Source organism: Phasianus colchicus, chromosome 24 (genome assembly GCF_987193195.1).
Source record: "Phasianus colchicus chromosome 24, bPhaCol1.hap1.1, whole genome shotgun sequence".
Taxonomy (NCBI): Eukaryota; Metazoa; Chordata; class Aves; order Galliformes; family Phasianidae; genus Phasianus; species Phasianus colchicus.
Genome location: NC_143459.1, coordinates 5,213,855 through 5,231,278, shown reverse-complemented (window position 1 = coordinate 5,231,278; position 17,424 = coordinate 5,213,855). Strand labels below are relative to the sequence as shown.

General features: G+C 42.1%; 1 protein-coding gene across 1 annotated transcript; it reads right to left on the bottom strand.

The window, feature by feature from the left end:
- Positions 1-8,329: 8,329 nt before the first annotated feature.
- PSMB2 (proteasome 20S subunit beta 2) lies at positions 8,330-17,142 on the bottom strand. Its single transcript, XM_031594849.2, has 6 exons — positions 16,946-17,142; positions 16,126-16,248; positions 15,410-15,480; positions 10,908-11,070; positions 9,454-9,503; positions 8,330-8,565 (listed from the first exon to the last, which is right to left on the bottom strand). The coding sequence occupies exons 1-6, from the start codon at positions 17,034-17,036 to the stop codon at positions 8,458-8,460; spliced, it is 606 nt and encodes a 201-aa protein (XP_031450709.1). The 5' UTR covers positions 17,037-17,142; the 3' UTR covers positions 8,330-8,457.
- Positions 17,143-17,424: the final 282 nt, after the last annotated feature.

The following is a 17,424-nucleotide window of genomic DNA, read 5'->3' as shown; positions in this document are numbered from 1 at the left end:
CGGCTGAACCTTGAAACAGTTGTGTAGATTTGAGAAAGGACACCCTCCAGTTCCACAGCTGATATCCATCTGATTGGCACAGCCAACCAAGAGAAAGCTCAGGGAATGGAATTCCAGGGGAGCAGACATGGCAACGGCATTTGGCAAAACCAAAGAGGGGTTGTTGCTGAGAACGTCTGCAGTCTTCCCAACACATCTGTTGCTATCACAGCTAGAGAGCAGGCAGCTGGGCATGGGTTTCAGCATAATTACCTTGGAATGTTCTCAGAATTCTGCTTCCTCTGGAGGTTGCAGAAGAGGACAGCGATAACAGAAATAATCCAATAGGTCCCAGAAGGAGCCACAGGCTTCCAAAGGGACCCCTGTTTCAGCAAGAACACTTTATGTGCTCATGTAGTTTGTGGGGATGGCTCTGAGTCAGAAGCCTGCACCCTGAATACTCCCTTCTTAAGCTTACGTGGGGATGCACATAAATTGGGAATCAGATTGGAAACGTCCCATGGTATGAAGCTTACAAAAACAAAAACCTAAATGACAGGCTCCGCAGGTCTGGTTTTGCTCTGGACCTTCCCAAAGGAACAAGGAGAAGCCAGGGAACAGAATGGAAATCCTAGAACCACATTAGACACTTGTCTACACTTCAAAGCTATTTTGGATAATGCAGGGCGTGAGCTGAAAGCACAGAAGTCATTGCTATATAAAATTATTCCAAAATAGGAGTGGCCTGTTCTGCATCACAATCCATTTTAAACACGGATTACGATAAAGGAGAACGAGGTGCTTTTGTGCTGGAGTGCAGGTTTCCCCCCCCATGGAGCTGCTTAGCATAACCATCCTGAAATAATTCAACATGCAGACATCCCATGGCACATGGTATCAGAGAGCAAACTGCTGTCCGATACGTGATGAAAGTGCGTGCACACTCATATTAAAGAGTGAAATCCTTCATAATGTAGTCGTGTTATGAAAACTTGACTTGGTGAGGGCATTCTTTGAATATCAAGCAACTCTCAGGCACAGCAGCGATGAGCAATGCAGACAGAGAATCAGGATATGCCTACAGTAATTACATATCATGTCCATCAGGCGGAAAAAATACCTCTCTCCTCATTTTCCTCTTTGGGCTCTGCAAGTCTTTTGAATGTTTTATGAGGCATTTAGCAGTCTGGTGCCTGAAAGGCCAGGATGCCACCAATTACCCTTTTTAATGGGAAGGAAGTTTGATGATTTGGATTCACTTGTTGATTTTGCCATGGATGTTCAGGACGTGTCCACTGTCAGTCATGTTGGGTCAACATCTGAAGGCACTGAGACTTCTCAAACGGGCTGAGATTTTGGGCTTTCTGCATGCATCCAGGTAGAGCACAGCTTTCAGAGGTTGTGCCAGGCCAGCCTTGTTTGCACATTAATGCTGGAGTTTCCCTCCTGAGGACACTGTCAAACAAGGCCGTGTCCCGGTGTGTTCTTTGCCTTTACATCCCAAGAGAAAAGGGCTTTTCACACAATTTGGGGCTCCACCCTGCTATAAATTCCCACAGCGATTGCAAATCGTGGGAAAATACGTGGGATTGTGTCAAGGAGTAAAAATAGATTCAGGCTCATGGTTTCTACCCTTGTTACAGAGAGCTGTGGAATTCCAATCCTAAAGGGGAAGTTAAAAAAAAAAAATTCTTTTTCCAATTAATTTTGAATGGATGACAAGTCCAGGGAAACCACATGGCAATCCTTGACAAGTGGAAAAGAGAACATTAACAAGATCTCTTCATTCCTCTCCAGTCAGCTATCCCAAGGGTGAACTCTGACTACTGCACCATTAAGACAGACAAGCAGAGGCTGTGCTTTGGCATTCTGCATGGCTTTGGATAAACTAAATAATTACCTTTAAGTAGGCGACCTTAAAAGCAGCATAGTAATAATACCTCTCCATGCTAAAACAGCACAATAAACAGACTTTGCTGACCTGTAGTTAATGCATTCTTTCATATATGAGAGAGTTCATTAAGTTCCAAGCTTTACATAGACAGTCCGAGGAGCCACACAACGAGCAAAGGAAGTTTTTCCTGTAAGTGCAACTGAATCGAGACATCCAAAACAAAACCATTTTCCCATCGGGCATTAAAAGAAGTGGTATTTGCAAGGGAGACAAAGTGCTTGCTTGAGAGATTGATTTAGCAGCCTAGACAAATGCATGCAGCGTCCCACTATTGCCTTAATTATCCTAGCAGACTTCAGGAGAAACAACCCAAACCCAATCATTACACAGAATGTGAACATGTTGACCCAGAAGGTATCATTTTGGTCTTCCTGCCCAACCTTCTTCGTTGTGCAAAGAATTCCCACTGTGGCCACCTGAACATCGCTGCATTTCCAATAGGATACCACAAACAGCAATCATAATTCCAGGCACTGAATGCACACCCAAGCTTTGACCCTGTAACTGCAGTGCTGCAGCATCCCAATAACCTCCCAAAAGCAGAGGGGTGAAGGATGCTCCAAATGGCTCCTTTGGGTGTTTTATCCTGACACCTTCAGCTGCTTCCTATTCTATCCTTCCCAGCAAACCAGAAGTTGAAAACACAACCCGAAACTCAGAAGTATTTCCCTTAAGGATAGCTTTGCTTTGGTCACAAAGCCTGTAGCCAAAGATCTGTTAAATAAATGCAGCTCAGCTTTTTAGTGGTGCGAAATGAACTCAGGGAAAGAGCAAGATGTCATTCCAAGAAGCTCAGCAGCACACAAAGAGATGCCTTTGGATGCTACAGCCTTCTCACCTGATGATTGCTCTGCCTGCACGCAGCTGTCTTGGGTTCCTTCCTGAGTTTTCCACTGTACAAAGCCTGAAATTGGCTGAAGAACATCCAAAAGGCAGAATTTCCTTGGTGTGTCTGTTCTTGAATGACCTGCACTCAACATGAAACCACAATCAGCCCACTGTTTTCAGTCCAAACCAAATTTTCATGCATTCCATGTGGTTTTATTATCCCTTGCAATAGATACATTTCTGCTAATTCTCCAATGGCATCTCAAATTTACTTATTCTCAAGGGCACGCTGTGAGAAGTAAATCATGTTCTTACTTAAACTGTTACAGATCTGAGCAAAGGGAATCCATAGTTTGTTTCAGACTATTGGTGGCTGGAATACCACATACTTTTATTCTGGTGTTCAGAGTCTCTTCACACCTTGGAGACATTCCAAAAATCTATGTGGCTCTGTAAGGAGAGAGCTTCTATTTCCTATGCAGACCGTATCATCCATGGACATCTCTTTTCTACCAGGTTTACATCTCAGTAATAGGTGGGAAACCCACTCAGAGCATCTTTCAGAGCATTAGGAAGAATGCTGAATAGCTGAGAGAATCTTTAAATTAGGTCTAACCTGGTGAAGTCCAAAGGCATAAATGAATATTCCCATTTTAAGCGTATATGAACTTGTCACAGTGCCTTTGGATCTGGTGAGCTGAGGAGTAGTGCAGCTGAATGCAATGAGGAAAATAGCTCTGTTCAGTTCAGGGCAAAGATGTGCTTTTCTATTAATGCCATGTGTTAATAAGCTTTTTCACAGCTTTTGAACACAAAGAACCTTTTGGTTAGTTCTCTGCAAATTTTGGAGCCAACACAGAAACCAAAACCGTATGGCTTTACAGCTTCTAAATACATCAGCAGAGGTTAACCTCAAATCTTTAACCAGCTTATGCAAACATCAGAGATGAAGGCAAGCTGACCTCTGGCAGTGTTCACACAACCAGCCTTCCTGGTGTTTCATCAGAACACGGGCAATAAACACTAAAGTAAATATGAAAACACAACCTTAGGAATATCAGATGTACCAGACCAAAGCCTCAGGTGTCCTGGTTTGGAGAGGTTTCTTGTGTGCTTTGAGTGAATACCACAAGACATATGAAATTAGAGCTCAATTTTAATTGTTTTCTTCTCAAAGGTGTCCATTGAGAGCAACACCACTTTAAGGATGACCATGAAAAAGTGGAAAAAGCAAGTCTGAATCTTAGCATGATATCTTTTAGCCATTGTCCAAAACAGCATTACATGGTGCTGTAGCTTTTCCTCCTTGGCATACTGCTGCCAGTAAAGCACTGTAAGCATCCTCACTTCAAGCACTTGGCAGTAAGCACCAAAAGCAATTTTGCAAGGGAGACTGGCCTGACACTGCCTGGAAAAAAAACAAACAACCCACAACAAACTAAAGATGTGCTTATCAGTGCTTGGATTAACTAAGAGAATGGGTTGAGAACGGGTTCCAACCACTCTTTGGTCATTTTGGCAACTCACGAGCTACCAGACTTCACTTCCCTGCTTGTAAAACCCATGGATCATCGTGTGTCATAGGATGATTTTCCAACAACTACAGAAGAGAAAATGCATGCCTTTAAAGGGAAGAGGCAACCCTGTACTCAGCCATTGCTATGCAAGGTCTAAATTCACCCCTTCTTCATAATGCTGAGTTTCTGTGACCACCTGGTGATCTGCACAGAGATGGAGCAGCCAAACAGGTTTGCAAGGAGGAGGTATAGTGGATGCAAGATCACTGCCCTCTGCTGAATGGAAGAGGCTTCCGAGAGTCCACAAATCACGAGGTCTGAATCATCTTTGCCTTCTCTAAATTAACTAAAGGAGATGCACTATTTTCACAGTTGTGCACAAACACCAAAAATAGTGATGATCTCAAAGAAATCTCCCTTATGCAACAGGTATTTTACCCAAGTGAAAATGCACTTAGTCAAGTCATTGCTTCAGACAACTGGATTATTTGGTTGCCTTAAAATTCATTTATAGATCCAAGTTCATTCTATACTCACTGGTATTCAGATTATCCACATTTTAGTTTCACCTCTCTATAGGTTTGATCAGCAAAATTTAATTTTGAATAAAGCTTTACTGTATTGCACAGGGAGAACATACTGCCAGTCCCCAAGCATCCTTTCCCCTCTCACCGTTCCTAAACAGAGGGTTTGCTCTATTCCTTCCACAGCTGTCTTGAGTTAGACTACATGAATAAGCTTATTGGATAACTACCGAATTGCACATTAGCACAGAAACAAAACACTTTAAATGTCACTTCACATTTTCAAGACAACTCTTTTCTTTTTAGCCTGGTCCTCAGCAGGTCATGGGTACTCAGAGGATCAAACCAATGCAGCCATGACCACGGAAAACAAAGTAGAAGTACATGTTTTAATGGCACCACTTTCATTTTCCTCTTTTTAATATCTGCTAAGACAACTTACGTCTGCTTAGTTTGATCAGTGCTCACGTGAGAATTTCCTGCACTTAGTTTTGTTGATGGCAGCCTGATAACAACATATGGAACCTCTGAAAAAGGTTAAAGCTCTAAAGAGTGTTAAATGGCTCAAAGGATAAACTTTTTACAGGTAGGATAAATTAGTTTTTCCTTCACACGGTGCTTGACAAGTAGCAAAGTTAGAGGCAGTCAGAGGCATCCTTAGAGCTCAAACTATTTTATACAGAATATTCTGTCCCTGCTTTAGGCTGGAAAACTGAATCAACCTAATCCACTGTTATGAACACAGCCCTTTTACCTTTAACAAAGAGGAAAAAAATAAAAAGCATCTTCTGACTGTGTAAGGTACGCTGCTACTGGGGTCTGCTGGAACAAGCCAACTCCTTCAGCACAGCCCAGACCCAGCAGCTCTGCACCTACCCTCACACTCCCAGCATCAGCACAGCCCTGAGGCACACAGCTCTGCTCCTTGTAAACCGATCTCATGGCTCCCGAAGAGATGAGCTGGTGCAGTGATCTGTTACACACTCACACACTGCTCAGGAAAAGACCATCTTTAAACAGGAAACCTAAAACGAGAAAAAGTGCCTTGTTAACTCTTTAGGCCCTGAGGCTTTGCTAGTAAAACATATGGTGAGAATTACCAGCCAAAGCAAAGCAGAGCAGCTCATGGTGGATACAATACCCTGCAAATGTTACCTTGGTTTACAACTTTTATTTTTTTAATATAAAGAACAAAAATACATTAGTAAAAAGCAGTTTTTTTTCCCCTCACCTTGTTCAATTTAGTCCCAAAGGTGAAATAGACAGAAGATTTTCTTCCCCTTAATAGGAAGCTTAAAACTTTTCCTCTCAACACCCCATGCATTATAATCAGGGAAGTGGAAGTCAGATGTTTCTGAATCTAAAGCTCAGCATCACAGCAGACCTTTAAAACATCCCACAAGGTTATATAGCAAAAGTGTCCCTTAAAAAGTATAAATTCTTGAGAAACACACAAAACAACCTCCCTCTTCTTTAGAGCCCACAGACAAACCTCACTGCAGACCTTTTCTTTTGTTCAACTGCTTTGTCAAAAAAGAAAAGCAAAAAAAAAAAAAGGCTGTATTTGTTCATTTCTAGAGGTTGCTGCTCTGTTGGTTTCTGATGTAACCCCTTGCATCCTCCACTCAATGGGGGATTCAGATCCTGGTCCTTGCCCTCAGGCATAACATATGTTCCACTGCAACCTGAATTCAACGGGGATGTTTGCAATGGAATAATTGTTTTATGTTTATTAATCACCTGCATGCAAATAGGTGCCAATAAAAACACCAGGCAGAGCTTCTGCCAGACTTTTAATATGATCTAATAGCACCACAGCCCAGTTTTGGTGTCTGAAATAATGACTGCCTCCAATAAAGAGGCTCTGCAACTTTGGTATGCAGTGACAAAAATATCACATCAGCTCACCCTGCAATGATGAGTTTGAAAAAGAGAAAAAAACCTGCAAAAACATTCAACATCAGTGGTGAAATAAGATATGCTGCATATTAAGCTGAACAACTACATTAATACAACATGAAGAGGTGAGATTTCAAAAACAAAAGTAGAACACTACTCATGTTAAATGTGACCTGCCAGGAGAAAATCATGCTAGGACAACTTATGAGTAAGAAAAAAAAAACAAAAACAGTTTCAGGCTTCAGAGAGTTTCAGTGAAATCTTTCAGAGTTGTATGATGGCTTTAAATAAAACTAACTGCAGACAAGAGTACAACAGAAAGAGTTCATAATTAGACTGATTCTGGAAAAAATTAGAAGACTACATAGTCTGATGTGACTTCAGAGTTAGATTTAAGGGCAGTGTTATGAGGCAGGATGAGTAAAAGCACCAGAACTGCAAGTTTATTCTGTGACACTGAGTGAGGCTCAGCCTCCACAGGAATACCTGGTTTACAACTGGTAACTTTCTGAAGAGATGTACATTCTGCATCCACTGAAATGGAGCTCTGCCTACTACCTTCAACAGACTCAGGATTTCAGGGTAAACCCATGCATGGTACCAGCAGCAGTGGTGCCCCAGCCACATCCTGAACATCACCTGTACAGAGGATATAAATGCAAGTACCCTAAAAACACAAACAGAGCCAAGCCAAAAAAAGCTTAGACAGATGGATTGCTAGCTTGGTCACCTCTCCCAGGTACATAAACTGAGGTGTTATATCATGTCACACAATATAATCCACACAGAATCTTGTACACATCCATTTCCAAGACTGTTTTTCCAAACTTAAGATACATACCCAAAGAGAATGTTTGAGATAGCTGACCTGAACAGTGTAATTTCAAGCAGGAAACCAGTCCCAATTTCTCTCAAAAGAATCACTTCTGGGCAGTGTTAAGGATCAGCCACATGAACATCATTTAAGGCTCCTACCTACAACCCAGACAATATCAAGGATTTTTCTTACAGAAGGAGCTCTAGCTAGCTGAGAGTAATCCAGGGATTTATGAAAAGTGCTGAAATTACTTTTCATTGAACTTGTAGAGACAATTAAGAAAAGAACAATCACACAATCGCTAAGTATGTTTAAATAACACAGCTCCAAGCTAACTGTCCCAGAAGAACATCCTTTCCCAGCATCCAGGTGAGTAAAAAAGTGAAACTAGTGTTTTAAAATCCACTCTGTTTATTGAAAACCTCTCTTTTCACTTGGATTATATTGAAACCAAGAATAACAAAAGGAAGAATAACAAAAATAAGTCTTTGAAAAATCAGATTTTTATAACGCAGAGGTAAAGTCCTGTGAAAGATGAAATAGGATGCTGGTATGTTCAGCACAAAACACTTGCCTGCTGTTTGCTGAGCTTTAATACTCAGCACGAGGAAGATGACTGCAAATTCTCTTCCAGAAAATATGGTAGTTTTCCCACACATCAGAAAACTTACAGTAAAAACTATCAGAATAAGTGTAGGAGCAATCTGAACGTAGCACCATTACCAACAAATCACATCTCATCTTCACGAATGATGAAGGGAAGGAATTATTTACTTTAACACTCCCAGGAAGGACCAGTGGAATCAAAAGATGGAACTAGCATAAATGTCAACCTTTATTCAATCTCGCAGCACAGTACACATGCCTTGGGTGCTTCAAAGGAATATTAAAAAAGCAAAAACTGAACAAAAAAAGACTGTTGAAGAAAGATCTCAGGGGTTAAGACAACGCTTTTAGAAGGGGTACATTGTCCACTTCATGGATGCCATCCTTGTCAATGAATCGGGCATTGAAAGAAGTCAGATTTAAGACGAAACGTTTCTGAAGCTGTTCAAAAGACAAAGACAAAGGAAGTAAGATTAATTCACAGCTTAAACAGAACAGAATAGTGTTACTTAAGGGATGTGCTGTTGCTCATCAGAATTTCCATCCTGTTCTTGTTGCTAATGTTTAATGTCACTAGAACTAGGGTGATTTTCACAGCTCAGGAAACATATAGTACAATTTTGCTATAATATCATCCATGTTAGACCAGAGATTCAAAGCACAAAAGTCTGTGAGCATGGAAGACATTTAAGGAGGAAGACAGCAGGCTGTAACTTAGGATGCACTGTAGGCATCAAAAAGAATTTAAATAGAACTTTGTTAGGACAAGTCTTCCTAATGTTTCCCTAGTTGCTTCTTCCCAATGATATTAAATTCAATCTCAAAGACAAGGACAGAGAATATTCTCCTTCAATAAAAGCCTTGGAGTCCAAAATGATACATTTACACTAAAACAGATTATGAACTTTAAGGTCAAATCTTCACCCCAATTAGACTTAGATATCACTTCACAAGCTGCAAGAGAAGTATCTTCTAGTTATGTGTAACACAAGTAACAGAGGGATGCTTGCATTACATTCAGAAGCAACATAAAAGAAAGTCAAAGACTGTCTGTATCAATATTATGCTAAGCATGAAAGAAGCACAAGTAAAGAAAAGCAATTAAGCTTAAAGTTTATGTTCTGGAGGACATGAACCATGCTAAGACAACGCAAGCGCCCACAAATCCTTTTCCTCAGTAGCTATTCCACATCTGGTCAATGTGCATTTATTATCCCTTCTGGCAAAGAGAGCAAAATATGCGACAAGAGGAACAGGAAAATACCAGCAAATGAATGCAAACAAACATTCCTTTCTCAGGATCACAAGGACCCAACTTTGGCAACTCACCTCCTCTAGACATTTCTTTAGGAGCTCCACAGCTTCCTCACGTGTGATACCTGAAAGAAAACATCCCCAGATTGATTTAATTAGAGGCCATCTCTCTCAACAGAAACTTTATTAAATTTAAACAACTTTTCAGCTGAGCACCAAAAACTCTACTTCCCAGCTCACAGAAAACACTTTCCAGATGTACTGAGGACGCCCTGAGCTGAAGCACTCACACTGCAACAAGCCATTGAGAATCGATTTGTTCCACTGAATGGGAAGCATGACGGAATTTTGCCTCCCATGGCCAGGGAGCAGGCTTTGGAGGAGTCCAGCCTCCCCTCTCCCCTCAAGTTTATTACAGTTTTAAATCAGCTCCATCTGTCCACAGCCGGCTGCAAGTCAGTGACAGTAGGCGGAGATTGGTTTTAGTGCTATGTTCCCTGCTGGGTATTAGTTTTAATAATGGGAAAGGCACGTGTGTGATGCCCCTGCTATTCTCACACATTAGGATAAAATCCAGCACTGGATAGGGATGGCAAGCCATGACAACCTATTGTCGTTTACTGCTTTTCCTCTTTTCACAAGGAGTGATGAAAATGTGGTACTATCATTTGTAAAGGACATTGCTAGAAAGCAGCTAAGCTCCGTGGATCTTATTTCTAAAGCTTTTGTTCCTGACTCACATTCACTGTTCAGTTAAAAGAGCTCCCATTAAAATAAAATTGCCATCCTACAGCTGCTTTTCTTGCAGCAGATACATGGAAGGATTGCTAAGTGAACGAATTCACTGTGAGAACAAACTCAGCTTTGCACACAGTAAGGAGTAAAGCAGTTTTGTAGCTGAAGTCAAAGATGTCATTAATTACAGTTCCAGCTTTTTACATCTCCTCAAATAGGGATGGAGCACGAATCTAAAATTAAGACTTTAGACAGCTACAAGCATACACAATTACAATCAACTACTGTGCCAGCTGACCTACAGAGTTCTGACATAACCTTGTTAGGAAGGAAAGTCTTTTCACCCCTGTATTTCTGATGCACCACAAATGAAACCAATCCAAAATGTGGAGCAAAAAGATGGGGGGTTGCACTCTGGAGACCAATATTCTGGAATACCCATGTCATAGCATGAAACAAGTAGAAAATAAAATGCTATTTATTAAAAACTACTAACAGTAAACTGTCTAGAAAAGTCCAGTCGTGTTCTATGTGAAACTGGAACTTCTTTCACTTGCAGATCACTATGCTTCAAATAGGAAAATAGTAAGGACTGTCTAGTTTCACTTGACCCCTTCAGCAAAAGCAGAAGGCAACCTTCAAAGCCACATTTAGGCTAACAGTCAAGTTTAAACCTGCAGCAGCACAGCAGTTGTGACGGACCACCTGGCTCTGTACATGCCAAACTCACTCTTTAAGCCTCTAAGTTATTAATCAACAATGGGAGAACTTGTCTCTCTGCAGGCTCCACTTACCTGGCTTGTAATAGCGGTCCAGGATGCTGAGGGTAAGGAATGCACCATATCCATGTGCTGCAAAAGGAGCTTTAGCCAGAGCTGCAAGGTAATCCATGTAATAAAGGGCAGGACCTTCGTGGTCATCGTAGCCAGCCAGGAGAAGGTTGACATGGTAAGGGGTCTGCAAACAGAAACACCACTTTGTCAGAGCAGCCACACACAAGGTTTTGAATCTTAATTGTCATGCAGAATAGCAGCACAGCTGGTTTTGCAATTCTTTATGATAAAATGACTAGCAATTGACATCTACACTCTTTGCAGGAGATGCTGGACTTCAGTATCAGAAAAGATTAAGTCTCCTGGTGTTACAACATGCAGAACAAAAAGTAAAATTCTGCCCTTTTTTCCCTTTAAGATTTCATGGTACATTCAAACAAAATGAAAACTTTAAGAATTTTTTGTGAAAACGTGATTAACTTCAACATAAAAGTTGACAATTTTTACTGTCAACAAGGGAGCACAATGTGAGCATTCTGCAGTCTGTAAGAACTTCTGTTAATTTAATATGCTCTTTTCTCAGTCACGCTACTGTTAACCAGAGACCATTTTAGCACACATGAAAGCTTATAAATGGTGCAGCGTGAACAGATATATACAGTGTTGCACAGCCTTAATTGGCAATTAATTTTTTACTGCATGTACCAAACTTAATCTTTACTATTTTGCTAAATTGATCACACAAAGCTCTAAGGAACTGGTTTGTTACCATTTAAAATTGACTAAGATGCTGCAACACTACATCACCATGATGTACATTAATCTTAAAGCATTTCAGAGTATCTGTAACCAGTAACTATGCAGCTGTAGTCATTTAATTAGGCTGCATTTTATTTGTTCTCCAACATCACACAAGCTGATATTTAAAAGCCGTGACACAAGATCACTCAAATCACTGTGTGACTCTGAATTACCAACACTGGCATATGTGAGACACTCAACAATAAACAAATGGTGTTGTACAGACTCCAATCTGTAAGCTATTTTTCAGTTGTATGCTCTCCTACTGAAGGGCTGAGACAACTTAAATGCAAATAAATTGTTACCTGGGCTATTACTCAAGAAAGGTAGATCTAAACATTAGAATACATGATCTATTTATTACTTCCATGATAAATGAAAGTATTCTCATACACCAAGCCTTTCTGTTGAGTTTACAGGAGTACAGGAGGACTCAGTTCACACCCTCAAACAGTGACATTCATGCTCACAGTGCAGTAAGGTGCAAATACTCAGAATCACCTACAGTTAAGTGGAACTTAATACAGTTAAGTGAACATTCCTCCATTTCCAAGGCTCCATTCCAAACTAAACCCATGCCCACTGCCCTAAGCTCTTCAGAATACTGCTGAGACTAAAGGGTTACCAAACACACGGCATTGCTGTCACTCCAGGATAAATGCAGCTCCCCCAGATTTGCCATTAGAGGCTAAATTTCTCGCCGCAAGTAGCTTTGCACTTTATGCTGTTTGATTTAAAATAACTACAGCAATTAAGGCACGTGTGAAATTCTTCAGAACTTACAGCTGAAGAGAACAGCTGTGATAAATACACCAAACCAACAGGCTCAGGAGGCTGGGCTGCGACAGGCAGTGGTGTGACATCTGGCGGAAGCCAAAGTCACAGCAAGGGGGAGGGAGAAAGGTGGGCGTGAGGAAGCATCCTGCCAAGCGTGGACAAGGAGAGAGGAACTGACAGCCTTTCCTTGGACTCAGGCCAGAGCCTATCACCTATAATTAAACACAGCATCACAACCCAACAAGAAGTTGAACGTCAAAGGGTTTGAGGGGCAGAGGGGTATTTTTCCTGCTCCCCACCACCATGCACACTCAATAGTAGGTCCAACATATTACACTGATTCACCTACTGAATCAAATGCCAACCTGGAGGCACCAGTGGAAGGGGAACTGTAGCACCACTCACCTATTTAAAAGCCAACAGGCTCCAAATGAAGCATCTAGATTTGCTTCACAAATGAAAAACAAGCAGCTCCCTGCAGACACTGCTTTAGATTATAAAGCCCTGCATGAAGCTGATTATGACTTGCAAGAACACCACAGATCTGACACACGTGCCCATCACCTAGAGCAATGTCCTCAGCACTGGGAATGTAATGTAAGAAATAAGTTGTACTATCCATGTAACATCCTTATTACAAGACTTTGTGCATCACTGGCTGTGTGAATAGAAGAAAGCTAACCATTTCCTTCAAAATACAACCTATTTCTACTCCAGCAACAGCTTCATGTCTGCATGCTTTGCTAAAGCTTGAGAGCTTGGCTAAAGCAGCGACCACACTCTAATTAGAATGGTTTCAAAATTTATCAACATAAATGTAATACTGCACAGATGCCTCACTGTACCCAGCTGGTTAACACTATTTGTTTTCCCCTTCCATTTTTCATGCTTCTGTTTCTACTCAGAAAGTAAAGCTCACAAGTGAAAGCACTGCCTGACAGCAGACATTTATTCCAGAGAGTATTTATTAATAAGATGTGGAGAAAAGCAGGGGAAACACAACCTCCCTCAATAGGGTGGAGCAGATTTTGAACTGTGAAACAGTACTATTAAAAAGACAATACATTGCAGGGCAACAAAAAGCTAGCAGTGCTATACACTCAAACTGTCAGAAATGAAGGTAACTACGCTGAAGAGATTCATATTAGTAGTGGCTCATCTGCAAATATAAATCAAATCAAACTAGACAGCATAGAGAAGAACCTAGAACATTTTTATCATCCACATAATTCACTTAGGAGCTCCCAGGAATCCTACGAGCAATTTGAACAGATACTGGTGTTAATCCTTGTATCCCATCAATTAAAAAAAGGCACAAAAATAGGAAAAAAGTTCTGATGGCAAGGTTTGTATAATCAAATTCTAAATGCACACGAAGTCACGACGTGCTACGTTTAAAGAAAAAGAGCTCTCAGAACAGAGATCACTGTAGTGTGACAGTGTCAGAGTGCACCACTTGCTCTGGGGCACTGCCATCTGCAACAGCACAGCATTTTGTCTCCAGTAAATAAACACATCTGCCTTTGCCAGTGTCCTCCCCACTGTGCTGCCCATCTGGAGCAGGTGAGCTGGAAGACAAGCAGGGGCTCAGGAAGCAGGAGAGGCACGGGGAGGGATCAGGCCCCAAGGGATGTGGCACAGAAGACAGTGCCACATCATGCCACATGCTGCCAGCTAAGGATGCCAAAACCTCTGCTAAATTACTCTCGTTAGTGGTATTTAAATCCTATTATGAAATGGTTGCTTCTGCACACAGGCAGGATATTCAGTATTGCCTCACCTGTGTAACACAAGGACCCAAATGAGTTAGTGCACTGATTTGCTCTACAAGCTTGATTAACTTAAAAATTTGATACCTTCAGCTGTCCTCCACATCAGAAAAGAGAACACTGCCATCAGGTTGCTCCTACAGATGAGTTCAATGCACAGCTCTGTGCCTCACCCGACACATGCCTAATGCTCAGCAATAAAGCTGATGTTGAAAGGGGGCTGTATGTGCCATGTAAAATATGATTTCAAGCCTGTGAAGTAAACTGCTGGAATAAGCACCAACCTCATTTACCCATGTCCAATCCCTGACAGATTTGTTCAACTTCATTTTCAATATCCTCTTTGCTCTTGTTTTGTTTTATGCAACACATTGGGAAGAATGCTAAGCAAGTAATTCCTAACCTTGGATCTTTAGAAGTCTGTCTGCCCCTCCTGAAAACATTAGAACATTTTACAAGAAGAATTAAGCCTTTTCTCCTGGGGAAATAACAGATTTATTTCAACATGCGTTACGCCCGTTTATCAAATTTGGAAAGCACACATCCAAGGACACTGACTTGCATACAGCCAAACAAGATGAAAGACAAACAGAAGTTCTGACTTCACTGTGCTTCAAAGGGTATCCCAGCATGACAGCTGGAGAATCACTGACAGGATGCATTTATTAGCAATACTTTGAAAAAAAATTACCATGAGAAAAATCAGTAATTACAGTTCAGTAACTTGAGAAAAAAAATATAAAGCTTCAACTTGGATTTCACATTTCCTGAAAGCCTCGTGTTGCTGTTTACAAAAGGGACTTGTTTTGCTAAGCACATCAAACAGCTTTGCTCTATTAAATCATTTTCCAAGAAGATTAAACGGATTCAGTGCATTTGCATGAAAACTAACAACCTTATCTCGATGTTAAAGAGGCTTAATTCACTTAGCTGTACTTAGTGTTTGTAACAAAATGTTTATTAGGCCCAAAGATGAAATTTTAAGACCACAGTTGTATCAGTTATCAACACCCGATAACCTTTCTGAATATGCAAATAAATATTTTTTTTTTAATAAATGTCTTTTCCAAGTGAATTCATACACAAATAAAGAAGCCAACACCTTCAGACCCTAGTACTTTAAAATGGAAATGGTCTCCAAAAAGTTTTGGCCAAAATCTTTTGCTTATTACTCACTCGACTCCGAAGGTAATCAGCTAGATTTCGTCGTGTGAAGTTTGCAGCTGCAGTAGGAGACAATTCATAACCTGGAGGAGAAACACATATTTGATAAAAAAAATCATATACACATTTAACTCAATGATTTCCCATATTATTTCACAGGTAATTTTATAGAGATAATTTCATACAACAGCCTGGGTTGAAAAGAACCACAACGCTCATCCAGTTCCAACCCCCTGCTGTGTGCAGGGTCACCAACCAGCAGACCAGGCTGCCCAGAGCCACATCCAGCCTGGCCCTGAATGCCTGCAGGGATGGGGCATCCACAGCCTCCTTGGGCAACCTGTTCCAGTGCCTCACCACCCTCTGGGTGAAAAACTTCCTCCTAATATCTAGCCTAAATCACTGATTTTGGAAATAATAAGTTAATCCTTTAATATCAAAGTAATACACCATTTAATCTGTTTAATCCCATTGTATTCTGAAAGCTACAGTTACAGAGAAAATCATGCAAAGAGCCCTCAAAGTCCAGTTAGCTCATAGGTGTACAGAGCATTCAAACACACAGCTTGAAAAAGTTAAATACTGCAAGCACATAGCTGGAATTTCTCAGCGACATACATCAGGAAAGCTGCTAACAGCTGGCATATAATGGATATCTTCCTTAAAAGTTGCCATTAATGTTAAAAACAGGTTAGTAGGGCTATAGATAACCAGACTCCTTCACTCACCATTCCGCATTTTGTAGAGCTGAACGTTTTTCTGGATGTATTCTGCAAACTGCACAGTGTCTCCAGCCTCGCCCACACACAGCAGCAAGATCTTTTCACTCATCTTAAACATTTTATCGTGGTCTAGGCAAAAGAAACAAGAAGATCTGAAGTGAAATACAGCTTTAGGCAGGAGCACCACTAGCTGTAAAACTGAGGATTCTATAGAAAGTTTATCAATACATCAACTTACAGCTTTTTTGGTAACGTTCTAGAATGCAGGGCTTGGATTAAGGCTGCTACACCTTGTGCACACAGTCCTAGCCCACATTACTACAACAGCAGGCAGAAAAAGCCAATTTTAAGAACTTCAAAGGCTTCAGAACTCCCTAGGTGTTCTCCCACATCAAGAAGCTAAAAAGATACCGCAGCAATTCACACACCTCGAGTTGCTCTTACTTCCAATATCCCCTTTTCCCCACGAAACGCCCTTTAGCAGGGATACAGCTCCAACCAAGCCCTTCCTCCTGCCCTCATTATTCCTCCGGATCACCCAACGCAGCCCCACAGCAATGCCTGGGCCAACAAGCGACGTTCACCTCAAGCCTTAAGCAAACACAGCCACCAGCGGGCACAGAGTGCCGGCTTTACACAGAGCACGCAGTCCTGCGAGACCAGAGCTCCGAGCCGGCAGCTCCTCACGGGAATCAGACCCGAATTAAAGACTCTCACAGCGCGGTGCCGCACATCGCGGGCCTGGCAGCCCCCGGCAGCACAGGGGAACAAGGCCGGGCCCAGCGAGCGGCAACCCGGAACAGCGGCAGCTCCGCTCGGTCCTCACCGTGCTTCATCTGGACGATGCTGGAAGCCGCCACGGTGTCGGCAGCCACCAGGACGTAGTCGGGGCCCTGGATACCGATCAGGTACTCCATGGCGGCCGCGCTCCGCCGCCCGCGCCGTGACACAGCGATGCGCCGCCGCCTCCAAAACGCCGCCACCGCGCATGCGCCGGCGCGGTGTGATGACGTCACATCTCGCGAGAGCACAGGGCGGGAGTCACGTGGGGGTGCGCGCGTCGCGCCGGGCGTCTGTCGGCGCCTGAGGGGAGGCGGGGTGCGATGGGTGCTGATGTGCTTTATGGCCTCTGCCCTAATTATCTCTGCTAACTGATCTCGATGAGCAGGGAGCAGCCCCTGGGTGCGTTGGGGCGTTATTTGGGTTGCTCTGTCAGCGCCCAATGGGTTCTTTGCAGGGCATGGTCTGTGCTCTGCGTTCCGCGGTTTGGTTCTCCTGTGCCATAGGGATGGTGGAGGCTTCAGG